Raw genomic sequence first — 21,646 nt, forward strand, 5'->3', positions numbered from 1 at the left:
GACGCCATATTATGTGTCAAAGCGACATGCGATATCGCAGCGATTGGTTCCATTTTTTCAGGTACCCATCATTTTTCTCAAAGTTTGAGGTCGCAATTATGTTGAATGGAGACTGAAGAATTCACTTACCAATTTTGACGAACAAATTTCATTTTTAGAGGAAAAATATCGCACTCGATACTGGTATCGAAACTGCACTCGAATGCGATATTTTTCCTCTAAAAAAAAACCACGCCTTTATTACGTTGAATTTGTTTGTCAAAATTGGTAAGTGAATTCTTCAGTTTCCTGACAACAGAATTGCGATCTCAACATTCGAGAAAAATGACGAGTAGCTGAAAAAATGGAACTAATCGATGCGATACAAAATATGGCGTCCATTGAATGATACGATGGAATGATGTTCCAAATATTTGTACAAATGAATTTAGCATTAGAAAATAGGAGGTATGAGTTTTGACAAATACATTAAGCACGATCAAAACTAATTTGTTATAAAATTTTTATTTTCAAGTTAGGTTTAGGTTAAGGACTAATCATTCGTTTTTTTTTTTCTTCTTAGTCTGTTTCAGGTCGGAAAGAAACGAAGAGGATAGATGCTCCGCATGTTAAGTCATTGAGGACGGAAGTAGTGCCCTCCTAAATGTGTATTAGTTGCATATAATTGAGAAAGTAGTATTTATTAGTATGATTGAACTTTCATCCAATCAATTTTTAATTAATTTCATTCATAAAATCCATAAAAATAATTATATTTTAAACGTGTCGTATCCCTAAGATAATCGGACACCATTTTTTGTGTCAGAACGACGTGCGATATATCGAATCGATTCGTTCTAATATTTCAGCTACTTGTCATTTTTTTCGAATTTTGAGATCACACTTCTGTTGTCATGAGTCTGAAGACTTCATGTACCAAATTTGACAAAGAAATTCAACGTAATAAAGGCGTGGTTTGTTTAGAGGGAAAGTATCGCATTCGATACTGATATCGAAACTGCACTCGAATGTGATATTTTTCCTCTTGAAATACCGCGCCTTTGTGAAGTTGAGTTTCTTTGCGAAATTTGGTACATGAATTCTTCAGTCTCGTGACAAGAGAAGTGTGATCGTCTTAAAATTCGCAAGAAATGACAAGTAGCTGAAATTATGAAACGAATCGATGCTATATTTCGCACGTCGCTCTGACACAAAAAATTGCGTCCGTCGAATCACCTTAACTTGAATGCCCTCAGCTATTTAAAGAGATAGAAGAAGTATTTGCTATTCCTTCCAGTTCTGCGTATGGTTCTCATTTAATACAGACAAATAATATTGCATTTTACTGAGAGAAATTGAATTGCATTACGCAAAAATAAATTATCTTTTTCGGTTCACCGTAGAAAAACACGAGTTTCATAAATTTTCCAACATAAGTAGGTGATTTTTGAAGAGCCAAGAATACTAATTCCTTTTTGCTTAATGCAGTTCAATTACTACAACTGAATGCAAACTTGCAATTGGATTACACTTTGCAATAAGGAACCACTATTTCTTGCCAATTTTAGAAACGACGTACATGCCATTGGTTTCCCTATTCAGATATGTGCTTTTATGGGAGAGCCAGAGATAGTGGTTTCTCATTACAAAATGAGATCCAATTGATGTTGCAAGTCCAAAGACTGAACATAACTACAATTCAAATTATAATTTGGAAAAATAACACCTACGTTTGATTGATTCATTATGGGATAATGCATTGACTACAATCTTGGCGAGAGAGAACTGGACACATTTAGGCTAGAAGCAACTCAGCGGCGTGGGGTGAATTGCGATGAATCGATTGTTCTGCCATTTGAACTTATGGTAAAGAATCGATTATTAAGGTGTTCGCTGCGAACACCCTGTTTATCGATTGTTTTCCATTGGTTTAAATGGCATAACAATCGATATATCGCAAACCACGCCACGCCACTGAAGCAATTACGTTGCAGGCAAATCCCAAGCACATAGTTCCTTTTAGCATGCATGGGTCCAACTAATTTAATCGCTGATAACAAGAGAACTTCTAATTATAATGAGGGGTTTGATAGATTTGTAAAAGCCAGTTTTGTCACCCATTGCAAACCATACTAATAACTCTCGATTTATCTTGTTTGTTCCAGAAGATGCGGCTGAAGAAGCAGGGGTTTTGGGGGAGGGCTCGCTGAGGGGGGGGATTCCCGGGGAACGGGGGGTTCGTGGGGTTGGGAAAAACCGCGAGGCGAGGATTCCCAAGGGGGGAGGATTCCCGGGGAAAGGGGGGCTCGTGGGGTTGGGGCGGAATCGCGGAGTAGGGTTTCCCAAAGGGGGTTCCCAGGGAGAGGGGGGACTCCGTTGGGTTTATGTAGGATCGCGGAGCAGGGTTTCCAAGGGGGGAGTGGCCGCGGTGTAGGATCACGGGGGGAGGACTAGGTTTTTTTTTTTTTTTTTTTTTTTTCTGCGACTGGCTTGCTGAGATCCTCCGGGGCGTTACGTTCCGGGGTCTGCCGTCGCCGGCAGGGGCGCCCGCCGGGACCCCGTGGGTCCGTTGGGCGTCCCCTGCCCTCGACCCCCCGCGAGGGGGGTCACTTTGCCCCCCCGCAAGGGGGGGCTTTTTGACCCCCCTCGCGGGGGGTCGGGGGTGGGGGCGCCCAGCGGACCCTTATGGGGTCCCGGCGGGCGCCCCTGCCGGCGACGGCGGCTCTGGGGCGTTACGCCCCGGAGGATCTCAGCAAGCCACGAGTGGAAAAAAAAAAAAAAAAAAAAAAAAGGGAGGAGGTGGGAAAGGAACCGGGACGCTGGAAGCGGGGGTTGGGGGAGGCCGCTGCTGGTGGACACCGTCGTACCGGGATCGTCGCATTATTTTTTATTTTTTTTTTTTTTTAATTCCTTCTTTTCTTTCTTTTCTTTTTTTTATTCTCTGTTGCAGGTGCTGCTGCTGGGTGCCATCGTACCGGGATCGTCGCATTTTTTTTTTTTTTTTTTTTTTTTTTTTTTTTTTTTTTTTTTTTTTTTTTTTTTTTTATTCCTTCTTTTCTTTCTTTTCTTTTTTTTATTCTCTGTTGCAGGTGCTGCTGCTGGGTGCCGTCGTACCGGGATCGTCGCAAGGTAAGATACCGTTTTATTCCTCCTCCATAATCAGTTGCGGAGGGCGCTACTTTCGTCTTCTGCGGGCACAGCTGTTTTTAGGAGTATCAAAAACGGCATGGAGAAGTGACAGGTGGAGATGCATCGGCGTTGGTGAGTGTATTTTTACGTTTCCTCTTCCCCTTTCCCTCTTCCTCTTTCCTTCTTCCTCTTTCCTCTCCTTTTTCCTCTTCACTTCCCCGTGGATTAGGGCTCTTGGCGACACCACGTTAAAAAAAACGCGCCGTAAGCTCTACCTCCAGGAGCAGCACCGTATCCTCTACCTGATCGGGCTCTCCTAAGGTGGTGTGGAAACGAGCTTGTCAAAATATGTTCCTCTATTCCTCCTAAAATCAAAATCTGAGAATCTTTTCATCAAGAGCTTTTTATCTTTTTTATAGGAAGAGCATAAATTCAAAACCTGGTGTTGCCACGATTGAGCACCAGTTTCTATAAGGTCAAAATTCATAGAATATTTCTTCACTAAAATTTAATAAAGGGAAGTATTCGGGTCCTTTTACGCTACGGAGCAAGATGCACAATTTTAGCAATACCGGTGACACTTTCCAGATTTTAAATTTCCACTCTTCACGTATCAATGGCTAAAGGCGAAAAAGTAAAACCTCTATTGTAACGCTTAAGGTGATTCGACGGTTGTCATTTTTTGTGTCAGAGCAACGTGCGATACATCGCATAAATTCGTTCCATAATTTCAGCTACTTGTCATTCGTTTCGAATTTTGAAATCGCACTTCTCGAATGAGACTAAAGAATTCATGAATGAGACTCTCTTCTCTCTCTTCTCTTCTCTCTTCTCTCTTCTTGAATGAGACTAAAGAATTCATGTTTCTTATGAATGGAAGGCCTTGTCCACACAGAGATAGGTTTATGGAACTTAACTTTCGCGCAAAGTTCCATGAACTTTTGCTAGTAGTGTTGACAGAGCTTTCCCAAAAAATGTGTTCAACACGAGTAAATGCGTCTTATGCACCCCTCCCCCGCTGACTCGTTCATTTGATGGTTTTTATCGAGTTTCAAAACGAATGAGAGGGGGCGGCAAAATGCAGGCGGCCCATGGGCGGCAAATAGGTGAATCCGGCCCTGAGTCTAAGAATCTCTTTTAGCCATTTCTGTTACATTGACTGTACATTTTTTTGGGATGTTTAATTATGTATTACATATGGACATTTTGGAGACCTGCACAAGACTATGATAATTAAAAATACTTAAAACCTTAAAAACTCACTTGGACGTAACATATTCACTGGCGGGCGTGTTTCGCCGGCTCGCATATTTATTCATCAAGTTTTTGCTGGTCCAATTCGAAACAAATCATGCGCAGGAAGTGAGAATTCATTTAAAAAATGTTGGTTTGGCGTGTTACAATTATTTGCTTGCATTCCCTCGATGCATTCAGCCACGCAAGGTAGCGATGCGACTGTTTTGCTAAATTTGTTCGTTACATTAAGTCAACATGAGTACTTTGTTTTTCTCAGCGGCTGTCTTTATCTCATATCTTAACCTTTTCCTTCCAGCCGTTTTGACTGCGACCAACCAGGTACTTTCACCAATTATCAATACATTATACAGTTTACGGAAATTTTATTTTTTTTTTTTTAACTTTTATTTATAAACAAAACTACAACGTATTAATTGTTTTTACATGATGATGATCAAAATAAGAGTAAGATTGGCATATGAACTTATGAGTCTAATATTAAACTCTAGCTAATTGTAGGCTTGTAAATAGTATCTATTTACAAACATTAATATAGTTATTATATAATATAGTTAATATAGTTATAGCCTATCCTTAAAATTTTAGTCTTTGTTTATTTACAGAAATTTTATGGTGAGCAGAAAAATTTATATATGTCAGGCCTGATTCAGAGGCGTAACCAAAAAATATCCCTCCCCCCCCCCCCCCCCGGTGCACTTTTTTTAAAGTGATCCCTTCTTACTTTTGTAATGGTGGCTCCACTGCACTCTTACAATTTTTCAGGAGCTTTTCATATTTTAAAATTTCATTTTTAGTACATATATAATTCATATTTCTAATCATTATTGTGTAGATAATTCTTATTTTCCTTCGGAATTTACTTGGCATTTGTTAAAATTGCAACAAGACTAGCTTATTCAAGATAGCCTAACTTTATATAATCCTACCATCTTAAAGCAATATAACGATGAGTCAAAAAAGTGTGCTATTTGAAGATCTGAAACAAATGGCGAACACATATAATGGACCACTAGACAAGGTACGAATTTCAGCATTCTGATACATGTTTCTTAACTAAAATTTCACGTAAAACACGATGCGCACATAGAAAATTACCGAAATTAACTCCTTACTAAGATATTTGATGATTCTTTTTTTTTTTTTTTTTTAACTTTTATTTATAAACAAAACTACAACGTATTAATTGTTTTTACATGATGATGATCAAATGAATGATTGATGAATGATTTTTGATGTGTGGATTCAAACCACCCGCTCATTAAAACTCAATGCTCTACGTGATTCACATTGCGCGCTAAACGTTATCATGACAGTCTCTGCGATGTAAAACTCTGGCAACCTCAATCTTGACGCTTCGGCTCAGCTGTAGCAAATAGCTTATAGTTTGAACAACACATGGTGGAAAATGAACATTGCTCGATTGAGAGGCTTGCTGAAGCCGTTGTAGTGCGCGATTTGACTCGCGTAGAGCTTTGAGTTTCTTGTGAGCGGGCAGTTCAAATTCTTTGGGTTAGGTTAGGTTAGGTTAGGTTAGGCTCCAGATTGTTTAAATTCGTACCTTGTCTAGTGGTCCATCCACTTTTAGTATTTTACACAGAATTTTTCATAATATACGATATTTTGAAATGCTCTATTTATAGCTCATCCATAAAAAGACCAATCTCCACGGGGATCTTATAATGACACGCATGTCGTTTCTAAAATGAGCTGAAAGTAGTAGTTTCTTTCTTATTGCAAAATATAGTCCAATTTTTATGATTACAGGCCCGCAGTACTGTGGTTGTAGTCGAGGATCCTTTAGTAAATTGTGAAGATAGAGATTATGTGCTGGCCTTTGGTCCTATGACTATCACACGTGCCGGCAAGTTTCTGATCATCAACGGAAGAATAACAGTGCACAGAGACCTGCAAAATCCTATGTCGGTCAGTCATTTTCACAACTCTGCTTTCATTATTCGCCCGGTTAAAATATATCAAAGATGAATTCATAGCTGAGCTACTACTGAATAAAGTCAGATGGGGAATGTCCCGGAAGAAGAAAAAAAAAAAAAAAATAGCTGAGCTACTAACGCCGTGAAACCATGGAGTACATAGAGTCGTAATGTAAATGGGAGAGCTGGCGCCATGTTCTGCTCGACGAGTTCCGAGCCCGGTGTGCGCCGAGTTCGGGTCGCTTTTTCGATACATTTTCGATCCAAAATGGCGGTGTAGAATACGTGGTAATTCCGATCTCCTTTGTTGTTGTTGTTGTTGTTGTCATCGGATGGCCGGGTACCCGTGTATCGCAAAGAATCGATTATGTATCGAAAAAGTGACCCGGCGTCACACAGGAGTCTCGGAATTCGGGACATGGAAAATGCTTAAAAGTGGCGCCAGCTCTCCCAATTACATTACGACTCTATGTACTCTATGCGTGAAACCATTCTTTAATTTTCCCTAAATCCCCTATGAAGAATACCCAAAAGATTTCAAAGCAAAATGTAGCGTTGTCTTGTAAAAATATAAAAATGAGTGATAACTACACTGAGAAAAAACTATGGCTTATAAACCTATTAGAGGTAAATATGGAACACCACTAATAGTAGTACCTCTACATATAATAATAGCACATATACCTTAGTTATGGTACGGGGTACCTTAATTAGGTACAGAGACCTTAGTATGGTTCACAGACCGAGAATCATTAGTTTATTTACGACTATTATAGGTGTTCCATATTTACCTCTAATAGGTTTATAAACCATAGTTTTTTCTCAGTGAGGCAAAGTTTGGTATAATTAAAGTGACTCTGGTTAATGCTGTTCAATTCAGGATTTTTTGAGAGAGAGCAAGAGAGTAATTTTCATCGTGAATCAGACAATTCAATTTCGGGGCCTGATTTGTCTCAAGAAGACTTTAGTTTTCAGGAGACGAGAAAGATTTAACTAACCACGCATACTTAATATCTCCTTTATGATTTTAATCTGAATATTTTTAATGTGTTTACAGTGTTTAAAGCCGTATTGCCGATGGCCATTTACCGGCAAACAGTACTCTCTTGCTGACTGTTCACAGGGTTGCAATTATTTATGAAAAAAAAAATCTTGAATTTTCATGTGAAATATTTCATAATAATTCAAAAAAATATGAAAGATACTGAAACATATTGTTTAATATTAAACGCACAATTAAATGAAAGGCAATTTTTGTTGGCAATGTTTCTGTTCTTCGGCATTTTTAGCGCATGTTGTATACATCCGTCCCTTTAGAAAATATTTTATTATTTTCACAGATTTGTGAAATTTCATGAAATATTTCACGGAAAATTTCCAATCTTTATAATTTTCTTTTTACTGGTGCAACCTTGACTGTCGAGACTGTTTTTTTTTTTTTTTTTTTTTTTTTTTTTTTTTTTTTTTTTTTTTTTTTTTTTTTTTTTTTTTTTTTTCTTTTTTTAATTATCCGGGACATTCCCCTTCTAACGAGACTGGTGGTGTAAGTTTTCAGTTTGAAATATTGAGATGTGAATTGTGAGGACATAAATTTTAATGGGTGATTTATGATCCTACCATAGAGAGGTCTGTCGAGAACGCTGCTTTAAAGGAAAAGACAGAGTACACGAATACAATATTAAGTAAAGCGAAAAAGAAATCAGGAAGAAGACGAAAGGAGAGTAGATGCCTCTTGTTTTCCTAGAGACGCCTTGAGGTCACCAGTGTGAACTATCTCAAAAATGTTTGTCGCACTTATTCCATAACCTAGAGCCCTCGTGCTAAAAATAATCACTGTACTAAGTTACAGATCGAGAGAGTGTCCCACCAATTTATCTCATGAGTAATGTAGTCAATACGATTAGAGCAGAGCTAGCTATGTGCTTGCACGACGAATTGAGATGCCAAGGTATTTTGACGTCGCTTATCATATGACGATTCCATGGATACACTTCTCCAGCCGAAATGATGCAAAGCGCATAAGGATCTCATTTAGCGAAACACAATAAGTTTTTAGAGTTAAATCCGAGGGTGATATCCGTTAATCATCTTTCACGTAAGAATTTTTTAAAAAATCGAAGTTTTCTTGGAGAAACCGGATTTTCTGGGGAGAAATCGTTTTTTTTTCTTTTAAAACTGATACATGACAGGAAACAATCAAGATTATTTTTGTTTTCAACAGTCAAAAAAGACTCAGGAATGCACATGCATTACCTACTCTTAAAAACTGCCACTCTCTCTGGGAGAAGTGTGTTAGAAGAGTTCTGATTGGAGAGTTTCCTTGCAAAATAATATACAATTCGCTCATCAAGATCTGTCCTAAATTTTATCAGTTTGTTTTATATCTGAAAGGAATGTTTTATTTCTGCGCACTTTTGGGTACTGAAAGCGAAAATTGTCTTAATTTTTTTCTATACCCATGGCTCACTCCTTTTTTTTTTTTTTTTTTTTTTAAAAAAAATCGATTTTCCAGAAAACGAATTTCCTGGATGTGAATCGATGTATTCTGCGTGACATTTTGTTGAGAAAATTTGAAAAATGACTTGTCACATGCTTGTGTGCATATATATATATGTGACATTTTGCTTTTTTTCATCAGTGATCCATTCTGTGCACTGCCTCTCACTGAACAATATTTTGGATTTTATTTCAGTTTCAAATCCGGATCGAAAAATGCAGGGATAAGGGAAACCTTAATTCCTGCGAATACTATTCAACATGGAAGTGGGACGATATATGCATACCATTCAAAATACTGCCTTTCATGGAGGGCTTTTACAAGGCTCACGTGCCCTACACTAGCCACTGTCCCTACAAAAAGGTAAACTAGACTTTATCTAATATCGGCCTCTCATCAATCGCATGCGTACAATTTTCAGTTTAAAAAGAATAAAATCAAAAGGTATGAGAGTTAGGAGGGTTATTATACCTCTGCAACGTTTTAAAATTTCACCTGAAAAATTATTCGTCCATCCATCAACATAGTATGCACGGTTCACATAAAACAGGGAATTTTCGCATGATGTAGCAATATTAGAAATGGAACAAAACAAACGAACAGCCAAAAGAAGAAATTCAATTTACAGGCGGAAGAGATGAAGTTTCTTAAGTAAAGATACATTTCAGGGTCGGATTAGCGCTCAGGAGCCCGGGTAGCTGGCGAGCATGAGGGGCCTGCACATTTGCGGATTGCATACTCTCCAAATTGAAGGCATTTCCTGTTTCCCAAAAAACGAATGTTTCATTCCTGATGTCATTTTATTCAAAGGCAGTTAAAATATTGAAATAGCCCCCAAATTATGGATGCCACACAAAGCATGCATTTTCATGATTTGCAAATTAACTATTTTTTTTTTGTTTTTTTTTTTTTGAATTTATTCTTGAATTACGCCTACATACAGTATTAAGTAATTTACATTTTAGAAGTACACTTAAACTAGACTATATATACATTTTAACTTGTGGATTATTAAATCCTATGGGTGAGTCGAACTCTGAGGCAGAGTTAGAATGTACAGTTTAATTGTTCCAGGTGTCCCGGGCCAGGCCGCGGTAAATTAACTATACTAACCAGGAACTTTTCGGGAGGGGGGCAGAGGGGTACTTACCTCACCAAGAGGGATCTAGAGCACCCTTTTCGCTCCAAAGGAAGGTCCGGTGACTTCTTCCAGCTTTAGAGGGGGACCTCCTCCCAAAAATTTTGAAAACTGAGTCTCCTCAGGAGTCTTATCTTCTGTCTTACGACGGCTATTTTGATACAATTTCCAACAAATTAGATATGTCATGCGTTTACTTTGCAAAATTTTTCACATTTCTTGGTAGAAGCCAAGTAGATTTCTGTGTAAAGCCAGGCCCCCACCCTCTCCCTATTTTTGCCAGTTGCTTTGCGATATATCGATTGTTATGCCATTTAAACCTATGGTAAAGGATCGATAAACAGGGTGTTCGCAGCGAACACCTTAATAATCGATTCTTTACCATAGGCTTAAATGGCATAACAATCGATACATCGCAATTCACGCCACGCCATACTGATTTTTGCCCATGTCAGTTCCTCTCGAGCGATTTTTCTCCAGCAAAATTTCAGTATCAGACTCAAATACCACCAGTCATTAAAGGCCAACAATGCTAAAATTTACTTAAAAGCTCCACGATACCCCAAATTCCAGCCTTTTCCAGGCTTTTCTAAATCTGTCTTTTAAACTCCAAGAGCCCCTGGAGACTGGTCGAATTACTCGCTAATATAAAGAACTAAACAAACCTAGTGGTCATAAAAGAAGAGAGAAAAATCAATTGAGGCTGGGGGGGGGGGGCGTTGGGTTAGGGAGCACTTAGGATAATCCGGCCCTGATGCATTTACATCTTGCAGTATGTGTCATCTTTTATTGTTTAACACCCTCTTTTTGCTCGTTTTTCAGAATGTTTATGAAATAAGAAACTTCAGGATTCCATCGGATGCAGTGACTGCTATGCTCCCAAACAGTGAAGGTCATCCTCTCTATAATGTCCGCATCCTTTTCAAAGAGCAAAAAGAGATTGTTTCTTGTATAAGAGCCAGTTTCCGTTTTGCGACCGTCAGAAAAAAAGAATAATTATCACGGGTCATTTAAAGCAAGAATCGACTTGAAGATTGGTAGAATTCACCATTTCTTCACGCTGTGTGAAATACAGCGTATTTTCAGCCTAAATTCTTTTTTTTTTCTTTCTTTATTAATAAAATAGGTGACTACAGAAAAGTATTAATCCTAATTATGCTAATTTTAAATTAAATACAATATTTAAGTGGGTGGGTCGGTCAGGAGACCATCCTTGGCTATTTAAAAAATATATAGGTATTATATACTATGATTAATTTAAGTACAATAGTAGTAAAGTAAATTCTACCAACCTTTTTTTTCAGTGTTTGCTGAAGGGTAATGGCGGTTGGGTGTCATAGAGCATCAGAAAGTGCTAGAAACCGACGTATTTTGGTTTTTTCTTTCTTGGATACTTGAGCGAATTATGAATTAAATATCCGAGATCATCAGTAAATAATAGATGAAATGACAACTGCGTTTTTTTTTTCGATGTCTGCGGTATAATGGTCCATGGTCCAAGTTGCGGGTCGAGACGCGGCAGGACAATCGCCACAGTAGAAAAGTTGCCAAACCTCTCTCAGACCACAAATTATTCCTAATGAAATGCGCGCGGGCTCGAGTTAATATTCGTTGAATTTTTTGGCGATCTGACAACTGCGGTGGCGAGTCGCGGAGTCGCGGCCACGCGAAGACGAGACATGAGCGCTCCATTCATTCACAAACCGCAACCATACTACGCTAATACGCTGTTGCCACATCAGCCCATTCAATAATATCTGCTACAATTCTAACTTGGGATAGGAGAAAATCCAAGATTCTCCTTCAATTTCGCGTGATACAACATACCTACTCCGGAGTTCGAATAGTTGCTCGCTTGATTTCCGCGCAATGCTTGAAGTATCCCCTTAGGTTTGTAGGCCTCAGTGCGCGTTTCGAGCTGGCAGCACGCGCCGCGTCGCAAGGGTGTTAAGATGTAGACAATTTGACATCAAATTCGAAATTGGCGACTCAAAAGACATCAATTACGTAACTTTCTTAATCTTTCAGTCACCATCCGTCTTATTTCTTCCTATTCTTGAGTTTTGGACCATGCACTGGAAAAAAAAACCGCATTGGATTTAGAGTCCAGGTTCTTAAAAACATCGACAAGAAAAAATACTCTTGATTCAATCGGATTTTCGCTTAAATCAAGAGCCAAGCCTCTTAATTTGAGCGGATTTCATTTTGATTTAAGCAAAAATCTGATTGAATCAAGAGTATTTTTTCTTGTCAAAGTTTTCAAGAGTCTGGACTCTAGACCCAATGTGTTTTTTTTTCTTGTGTGGTGCGCCGCGGGCGGCGGCGCTCATGAAATTTTCCCCTGTGCTTAATCGGTCCATCGAGGCCTCAAGCCACGTCTTGTAGATTCCCACTTTTAATTTACTTGCATGCGGAAAACGTCACTGATAGGACCTCTCTAATATTCTGCTTAGCTCCTGACGATTGGGCAGAGCACACTCCCGGGAGCATGTTGATACTCTGTTAGCGGTGGCTTGGTTGTAACAATAAGAATCTGCCATAAGTCATAAAGATAAGTATCGGAATCGGCCACTGCGGGGTTTACCACACCCACTTGTCAGAATCAGGTGAACTCGGGCTGAGATGGCCTTGCCCAGCAGTGGCATGGCGTGAATAATCGATTATCGATATCTTGTCATTTGAAGCTATGGTAAAGAATCGATTACTAAGGTGTTCGCTGCGAACACCCTGATAATCGATCTTTTCTCATAGGTTTGAGTGGCGTATCAATCGATACATCGCAAAGCACGCCACGCCACTGCTGCCCAGCGACGGGAAAAGAATGATACGCCAAGAACGCGGACGTTTACGCTGCCGTCCTGAGAAAAAACACCGTAAGAGCCTTCGGACGTTGCCAAACTTCCTTTGACAAATCATGAATTTTCCGGGAAATTTGCGAGTATTTTATTTTGAAAGTTTCAGTGGGTTTCGTTCGTAATTTGGTCGAAAGTATCCGAAAATTTCGATGAAAAATGCTCTGAATTTTCCTCGAAAATAAGTATTTTTTGAGAGTAAATTCGGCAACATTCGAGGGTTCATACGGCGTTTTTTGTCAGCAAGGCACTGCGATACGGAGTTATGGACTCGGCGATTTTTGTGGGACGCTGCGTCGCCTGTCATAGCAGATATTGAGTGGAATCTATCTTTGGTTGAATGGACCTGCGGAGTGCGGGCTGATTGTTGAAATTGGTAGACAAAGCTATAGACAAACAGGACATAGGGAGTATGGAGCGATCCTATTGGTTAAAATGGTTTGTTTCTACAGACAAGGGGAGAAAATGATGGACTAACCATAGGGTTTCTCGTGCACTGCCTTAAGTTAGCCTATAACCTTCCTTCTATTTCTATTGAAACCACCCTACTTTTTCTTTCCCGCTTTTGTCTTCTTTGTCCACAGCTGTGTCTATCAATTTCAACAATCAGCCCGATGAATAACTTAGACCATGGTTCAAAGAGACTCAGCAGGCTGATTCTTGAAATTGATAGACAAAGCGATAGACAAAGAAGACAAGGGCGATGGTGCAGTCCTAGTGGTTGCAAAGGGTGGTCCTTATCGATTAAGGGCGGAAAGGATAGACGAACTATAGGGCCTCTCATGGGTTACCGTAAATTTATAGACGGATCCAAAGGGGGGGGGGATGGCGTAGGAGGCGTGCCCCCTCCCTCCCGTTCGCCGGCAAAAAAGGAGGGAGAAGAAAGAACGGAACGAAGAAAGGAAGGAAAGAAGAGGGGAAGACATTTGGCAATTATCATGACGAAAATCAGTCTACATATTAGATGCTTGAAAAATTCAAACATTTTCTAAGGGAGGCTCCCGAACCAACCTAACACCCCCCCCCCCCTTCGATGTCTCAGGATCGGCGTATATATTGATAAGTCTATTTTTTACCTCCCTCGTCCATAGCAACCACCCACTTCCACCAAAAGCATAGCTTCGATCTCCATTTCTAATCTTTGTCGATGGATTTGAATAATTAGCTCGCAGTGGAGTATCTATGGATGAGTACATATTGGATCTATATAGTATATCTATAGTGGATGAAAAATATTAATAACTCTTCAAAAATCAATATTTTGCTCGGAGCAGTTTGACAACGTTTAATCGCTCACACGGCGTTTATAATTAGCACGGCAGAACAGAAAGCTAATGCCTGCGAAGGGATTGTCTCGTGGCGAATTTTCTTGGCCAACGAGAAAAAACATAAATTAGTCAGAGAGAGAGGGAGTAATCCTGGTTACCAATCCCACTGCATGATGCATTTCTGCACGTTGCACTCACCTCACTGCCACTCCCGCACAATCCCCATATGACTCACTTTAGGCCTTCATTTCGACGTATTTATGCTAAAAGGAACTAAGCTCAGCACAAACCCAATGCACATAATTCCTTTCAGCGCAAATACGTCCAATTATTGCACATGCTCACACATCGGAAATTCTTGCTGTCAGCATGACCTTTGCTATTGTAAACGCCCCGCTAAGATGCTCATGTCGCATTTCCGGTTCACGCGGATGTACTAGAGAGGTACACAGCACTTGTTAGTTTTAACCTAAATTGATTACTTTTGTCTACGAAAGAACTACTAATTTTTCTCCGTAACGAGTGATAAAAGTCGTCGTGTGAGCCTTCAGGCGTTGCCAAATTTTTCCTGGCAAATCACTAATTTCCAGGAAAATTGTTGAATATTTGTCTACCAATTTCTCAGATGATTGTGTTTGTAATTTGATCTAAAACTTCTGGGAATTTCAAGGAAAAATATTCATAATTTTCCTCAAAAATAAAACTTTTATCGAAGGAAATTTGGCAACTCCCGAATTTTCATACGACGTTCTTCCTTAGCATGGCAGTGTGCTATTCTACCCAGCAAAGCGACGATCAGAGACACCGGAGACACCATTATAATCAAGTTAATTGATGGATTAGCGAACTGACAGCCCATCACAGGGCATAGTGTCCATCTGCGTTTATACGAAGCAGATGCGGTCTGCTATAACAACTCTTCATAGAGTGGAATTTTTTCCGAAAGGCAGTCTGGGATAGGCCACGATTTCGAGCACTATCTAGCGACTTTACCCTTACGTAGAGAAGAATCTGCGGTCATTTGGGAGTGGAATGTAAGCTTCGAGGTTGCAATCGCGATCATCACACACTGGGTCGGACCGAGCTTTTAAGCAGGCTTTTGTCAGATATAACCCGTAGTCGTCGATCACTGATTGTGAAACCACGCTTCAGTTACTTGAACCAAAAAAGTTTATTTATTCTGTTATTGGGTAGCTAGAGCTATGGGTTACAAAATGACATAATTTTGCAATCAAGAACTTTAATTTCTGGCTCAGTTTAGAAACAACGCATGTACCATCAGTTTCCTTATGCATATACGTATTTATACAGATAAGCCAGAAATTATAGTTCCGAATTGCAAAATGTAGTCCAAATGAACATGAACTTACATTAAATGTACTTATTTAATGTAATCTAAGCCTTGGCCATCATCAGGACTTCTTCACAGAGAATAACGATGTTATACTAAACATATATTTGAATTGAAGTAACATTAGTATAAAAAAGGTTGACAATTTGTGATGGTCTTATTTTGTCAAGCTTTGCACAAGGTTGCCACAGAATTTAGAAAATGAAATTCTCTGACATTTCCCTGATCCCTCTGTCACATTATCGTGAGATATTCTGACAATTGAGGATGTGCCAGATGCTTAAAAAGACATGATTTAAAATGGATTTTAGGCGAAATGTGTTGTTCGAAACGTTAAACCCATTCCTCTAAAGAAATAAAGGTGACTTGACAATTTTTCCCTGATATTTTCGTCATTTTCCCTGACTTTTTAGAATTTCCTGCATGACATTAACCGGTTTTCCCTGACTGTGGGAACCCTGCTTTCATCGCATAAGGCACTGCAATGGAGATACGTGATTTCGCACTTAGGGCACAATATATCAGAATACTTAAAAGTGTACCTGATCCTGCGGGCCGATTATTGAAATTGATAGACAAAGCCTCAGACAAAGATGACACAAGGGATATACAGGCAACTTATTGGTGGAAGCTGCGGTGGTTGCAATCAACAAAGGCAGTAGGTAATAGACTAACTAACGGCAACCCACGAGAAACCCGATAATTAGTCCATCATTTTCTCCCTTAGTCTATAAGAACCACACATTTCAACCAGTAGGATCGCTCCATACCCCCTATGTCCTCTTGTCTGTAGCTTTGTCCATCAATTTCAACAATCAGCCCGTTGCGGTCCATTTCCACTCACTGGAAAAAAAACACATTGGATCTAGAGTCCAGACTCTTAAAAACATCGACAAAAAAAAAATACTCTTGTTTCAATCAGATTGAAGCTAAAATCAAGAACCAAGCCTCTTAATTTGAGCGGATTTCCTTTTGATTTAAGCTAGAATCTGAGTGAATCAAGAGTCCTTTTTCTTGTCAATGTTTCCAAGAGTCTGGACTTAAGGTCAAAAGTGTTTTTTTTTTCCAGAGCTCCTCAGATGCACTTGAGGTTACCAAAAAGTGGCGAGATGTTCGAATGGCAACCGGTTCGAATCCACCGTGTCCGAGTGTCTCGACGCGACTTGGGGAGTATAGGTCAGATCTCGGTCTTGAACGCATCAACATGCAAAGGAATTCGGGTTGCGCAAGCGCGAGCGATTGAGTGATAAAGGCGGTTGCGTGTTCTTGAACCGGTTCAACACGTGATGCCGTGCCTCTCCTAACTGTCACGCTTGGACCTTATGAGGAGAGTGTTGGACCTGAATGGGGCGAAGAACGCTGGACAAGAGAGGCTCCCGCGCGGAGCGCGATTCCATCACCGTCGACTGGAATTTTAAGATGCCCCTTGGAGCCTCATTGATTTGAGATCTTCTTGAAAATATCATTAGTCTAGGGAGTTCAATGCACTTACACAACCTATTAAAATTCGAGGAGTCAGATTCGGTGCCAGAGTTCATTTATGTCGTCACCTCCCGGCCAAAGTGAACGGAGAGAAAAATTTCGTACGTGGGACCCGAAGTTTAGGTCATATGGATCTCTGAAGTTTTCGGATTGAGCATCTGAACACTTTAGCTCTAGCTGTCGAGGTTCGGATCACACATCTGAAACTTCAGTTCTTACATCTGAAGTACTTCAGATGTGAAAACCGTAGTTCTTCGGATGTCTGATCCAAAACTCAGCAGCTGGACCTAAAGTGTTCAGATGCTCAATCCGAAAACTTCAAAGATCCATATGACCTAAACTTCGGGTCCCACGCACGAGGTTTTTTTCTCTGTGTACACTGAAAAAAACTAATCTGGCACAGAATTTCAGTCCAAAATGTTTAACGATGTAGTAAGAACAAATGACCATAATTTTTTGACATCAGTCATTTTGCGACGGTCATTGCTAATTGCCTGCGACACATCGATGGAATTTGAAATTTTTTGTCTTGTGACCAATATTGTGACTCGTAGAATACTCCGCGAAATGATCTTCATTGTAAGTTTCGTTGCTTGTGTGACGTAAATGGTACATGTACCCGACGTGGGTCATGATAAAAAGGTGTTGGTTGAAAGAAACAACAGGAAGAACCAAACATAAATCCACATCAAACTTATTCATCTTCAAGCATTAAACGATAAATAAATCTACAAATCTATGCAAATTAATTGAAAAATTAGTGCGCTGCGAAAGAATAACACTGCGGAGATTGCCTCCGACAGCTCGGCTATTTTTCCCACTTACATAAATAGAAACGCATAAAAAAGAGGAAACACACACGAAAAGTTTTCTCGACCTTGAATATTTCTTCGAGTGCGGGTCGCGGTCGCCTCACTGACCAATAACGCTGCGTGCTTTGCGATATATCGATTGACCTGTCATTTGAACCTATGGAAAAGGATCGATAAACAGGGTGTCCGCGACGGACACCTCAATAATCGATTCTTTACCACAGTTTTGAATGGGGAAAAATCGATAATAATCGATCATTCACGCCTCGCCACTGTCACTAACTTTATTTTGATGCGTCATTAATCATGCCTTTTATGAACCAGTCTGCAAGGCCTGAATCAAGGCATTCCGATGTCATTTCATATCATGTTTAGATTTAGCACCTCTTAAGCAACCAACCCGAAGTGACTGTTGCAACATTAAGATTTACTCTTTGTAGAGGACCCTACATCGATTTGGTGTTCACTCATTAACCCCTTCGATCATTAACCTGCGGAGCTTAAAAATAAAAATATTACAAAAAAAAAGTTATTCATAAAAATTATTATTATAAATTATTCAATTGCCCCTATAAAAATATTACACATAATTCTGAACTTTTGAGGTGACTGCTGCAAATTTCACCATTGTTAACAAGCATCAGTAGCAAGCGTCCACGACGTAGGAATCGTTCCCTGTTTGTTTTGCAGAGGAGGAGGTTTATCGAGAAATATCTTATCTTGATATTTTCCCGCAAATCCATCCATGAATTGGACTTCATTTAAGAAAAAGGAACTGCTGTTTCTACAAAAAAACGAATGACAAGCATGCAAACAAGCATGATTAATATATCATCTACAAAAACACCTATTCAACTGGGGAAGTGATAGGCACAGACGTTGTTTCTGAAATGATACATTAAAAGCACGATGCCTTATTGCGAAATGTAGTCCAATTTTATAACTATAAAATATGAATAATGAAATAATGCCCAAAGAAATTAAAAATGTCTAAATCAAAGAAATTTAAAGAAACTATGCTCATATGGGAATCAAACACGATGCACATGGTCCTGTTTGATTAAATTATGATTGAAGTATGGTTCATTGTGCGTAGGTAACATAAATTTTAATATGCCCATGTCACAGACTAATTTGACAGAAAACGGATGCGTGACGATCCAGTGTTACAACCACAAAAAGTAGCATTGTTTAGCTTCAAGTCGGTTTCCCACGGTACCACAAGCATCAAAAAATATTAGATTTATGAATCGATAAGTGATTCAAATAAACCATCATTAACCGGATTACTTGAAGAAAAGCATGAAGGGAATAAGAATCATACGGTGGTTACGCTCTTTTTCAAATGAGCGATACAAATTTACTGGCAGAAGGTTAGCGTGGACGGACAAAAAGTTATCCAAGGGGAAAGGGAAAGTTGAGCCGCGAACAAACAACCCGGCTTTCCTGAGTGCGATCATAAAATGATCTTGCGTTTTTACGATCGTTAAATTTACCTGTATATTGTTCTTCAAATTATTGCATATCATCGTCCTTTAATTAAAGCATAGCTTGTACTTAATTTTTTCCTGGTCTCTTTTTAAGCTCATTTTAGGGCTTAAATTCCTTTCGCCATGAGCTGGTAATTAAATTTGCGAGCATAGGAAGGACATTAAGGTGCTTAACTCTGGCCCACTTGCGCCTGCGGACGATTCTCACTTGGTTCGATGCAGAAATGTTTTTAAAATTTTACATTCGCAGGAATGAAAATCACTGATTTTCGGTGCAGGTGCACGCAGAAGGTCATACTTCCATATTTTCCTCTTGTTTAAACCTTTAAGCTACATCAGGGGCAATAAAGTACCAAAGGGGTTGTAAAACTCAGGTTAGATTTATGCACTGCTGTTTGCCATCGAACGAATCAGCTTAATTATGTCCTACTGACCGAAGTTTTTCGTTACTTGAACCAATATTAGGCTTTGACTTTATACCGAAGATTTTTTTACTTGCTACACAATATTTGTTGCCCGTCGGGCGATAACATGTCGGCTATCGGCGCTTTACAACCGTCTCGACACTTAATTTGTAAAATTGCGTATCCACAAAATAAAGGAGAATCTATTTTGCCTGGTTAGAGACTTTAACACGGGTGGAGGAAAGTTAGATGGGCAAAACGCGTGATACACTGAGTCTTAGAAAAGATTTGATAGGGAGTGCAGAACAGAATGTTCACGATTCGACGGCCGATCGATCGGGCGTGATGCTTGAAGTATTCCCCCAGTTTTGCAGGCGTCTTCCGCGATCGTTTCTTGCGCACAGTCCAATATTTTGGAAAGTTTATTCCGGAAGATAGGGTCCCTTTTCACGGTTCCGGTTACAATTATCAAGCAACAGTACTTTCCAGATTATGTAATTATTTACAACAATGAAAAAGAGCTAGGTCTCTTCTCCACTAACTCAGAGACTTAAACGCGGGTATAGAAATGTTGGATGGGGCGAAACGCTTGATACAACTATTTCGACTTCAGAGTAGGTAAAATTGCGTATCTACCAAATGAAGGGGGATCTCTCTTCGGGTGACTCAGAGACGTTAACGCAGGAGTAATAACGTTGGATGGGCGAAACGCGAGGTGCAACTAAATATGTAAAATTGCGCATCCTCAATATTGGGCTTTTGTGAAATGATACCTGATTTCAATAGCAAACACGAAAGAAACGATAACGCTGTTAAAAAATTTACAATCACCTCCAAAACTAAGAAAAAAAAAAAAAAGAAAAAAAAACTGTTTTAGGAACCAATCCATTCAAAACGGTCCTTCTTACGCGGGCATGGATCCAGTACACTCCTGACGCCACATAACATGACAAACCTGGTTTTCTTCAACAAGCGGCTACCAATTCCCTATGGAGAAAATGGCCTCTTCTCCGCTGACTCAGAGACTTTAACGCAGGGGTAAGAAAGTTATATGGGGCGAAACGCGTGATACGCGCGCAATTTTTTTTTAGCGCAAAGGCTGATTTCCAGAGTGCCCGAAACTGCATAGCCCGAAGTTCGCTCGAATATCGATTTTTCCCCATCTGAAGGTAAAGAGTCAATTATTAAAGTGTTTGTGGCGAACACCCTGTTTATCGATCATTTTTCATAGGTTTAAAAGGCAGATCAATCGATATATCGCAAAGCACGCAACACCATTGAACACGATCCAATTCCAGTTTCCGTGGAATGGATGTTGCGAGGGAGATTTTCTCCGTGCATTGAGAGCTGCACCGCGTACCGTCTCAAGGAGAGGGAGGGGGGCCGAGATGATGCCCCGTATTATAGTAATAACAATGAAGGAAGAGGAAAGAGGAAAAAGGAAAGAGGTTGATGCAGAGCGGAGATTCGCTGCGGTCGTGGTCGTGGGCGGGTAGTGGCCCAGGCCGTCGCACAATATCCAGCCAATAGGAGAGGTCGGACAAAATTTAGAAACTTCAAACGCTTAAAACTCCGTTTATACAAAATTTGGAGGTTTTAAAAGTGGTTTCATCCACTGGGAAAAAATTCTTGGCGATTTTACCAAGGTCCTTTGGTACCTTTACCATCTGACTTCTTTGACCAATTATTAGTAATTAAACCAAGACAGACTGGTAAGCTTACCTAAAAAGCGGTATTTTTACTGATTTTTTTTCAGGTAAGAATACCACTTTTATTGGTAATCAATTCCCGGTAACTTTGTCATTTTATCTTGGTAATTCTATCACAGTCGATAAAAAATATTGGCGTTTTTACCAAGGTCCAGTAAAATACCGAGAAAGTTCAATAACTTAGACGAAATTTCTCGGTAAAATTACCAATTCCATAAATGGTAATTTTACCCTTTTCTTAGTTAATACACCGAGATTTTTTTTTTCAGTGTAGAGTTCATAATGTGACAAAATAGACATTAAAATTTGCAGTTTTCAGTAAAAAATTTCATGTCCGACCTCTCTAA

The 21,646-nt window shown here is 39.5% G+C and overlaps 2 protein-coding genes across 5 annotated transcripts in view; one reads left to right on the forward strand and one right to left on the reverse strand.

The window, feature by feature from the left end:
- LOC109035107 (putative ferric-chelate reductase 1 homolog) overlaps positions 1 to 21,646 on the reverse strand; it is a 170,740-nt gene that overhangs the window by 36,447 nt on the left and 112,647 nt on the right. The window lies entirely within an intron of this gene.
- On the forward strand, positions 3,033 to 12,027 carry LOC140225649 (uncharacterized). Its single transcript, XM_072305230.1, has 4 exons — positions 3,033 to 4,683; positions 6,130 to 6,288; positions 8,989 to 9,156; positions 10,754 to 12,027. Exons 1-4 carry the CDS (start codon positions 4,600 to 4,602, stop codon positions 10,925 to 10,927), a joined length of 585 nt encoding a protein of 194 aa, XP_072161331.1. The 5' UTR covers positions 3,033 to 4,599; the 3' UTR covers positions 10,928 to 12,027.

The sequence above is a fragment of the Bemisia tabaci genome, chromosome 10, assembly GCF_918797505.1.
Source record: "Bemisia tabaci chromosome 10, PGI_BMITA_v3".
In the NCBI taxonomy this organism is placed as follows: domain Eukaryota; kingdom Metazoa; phylum Arthropoda; class Insecta; order Hemiptera; family Aleyrodidae; genus Bemisia; species Bemisia tabaci.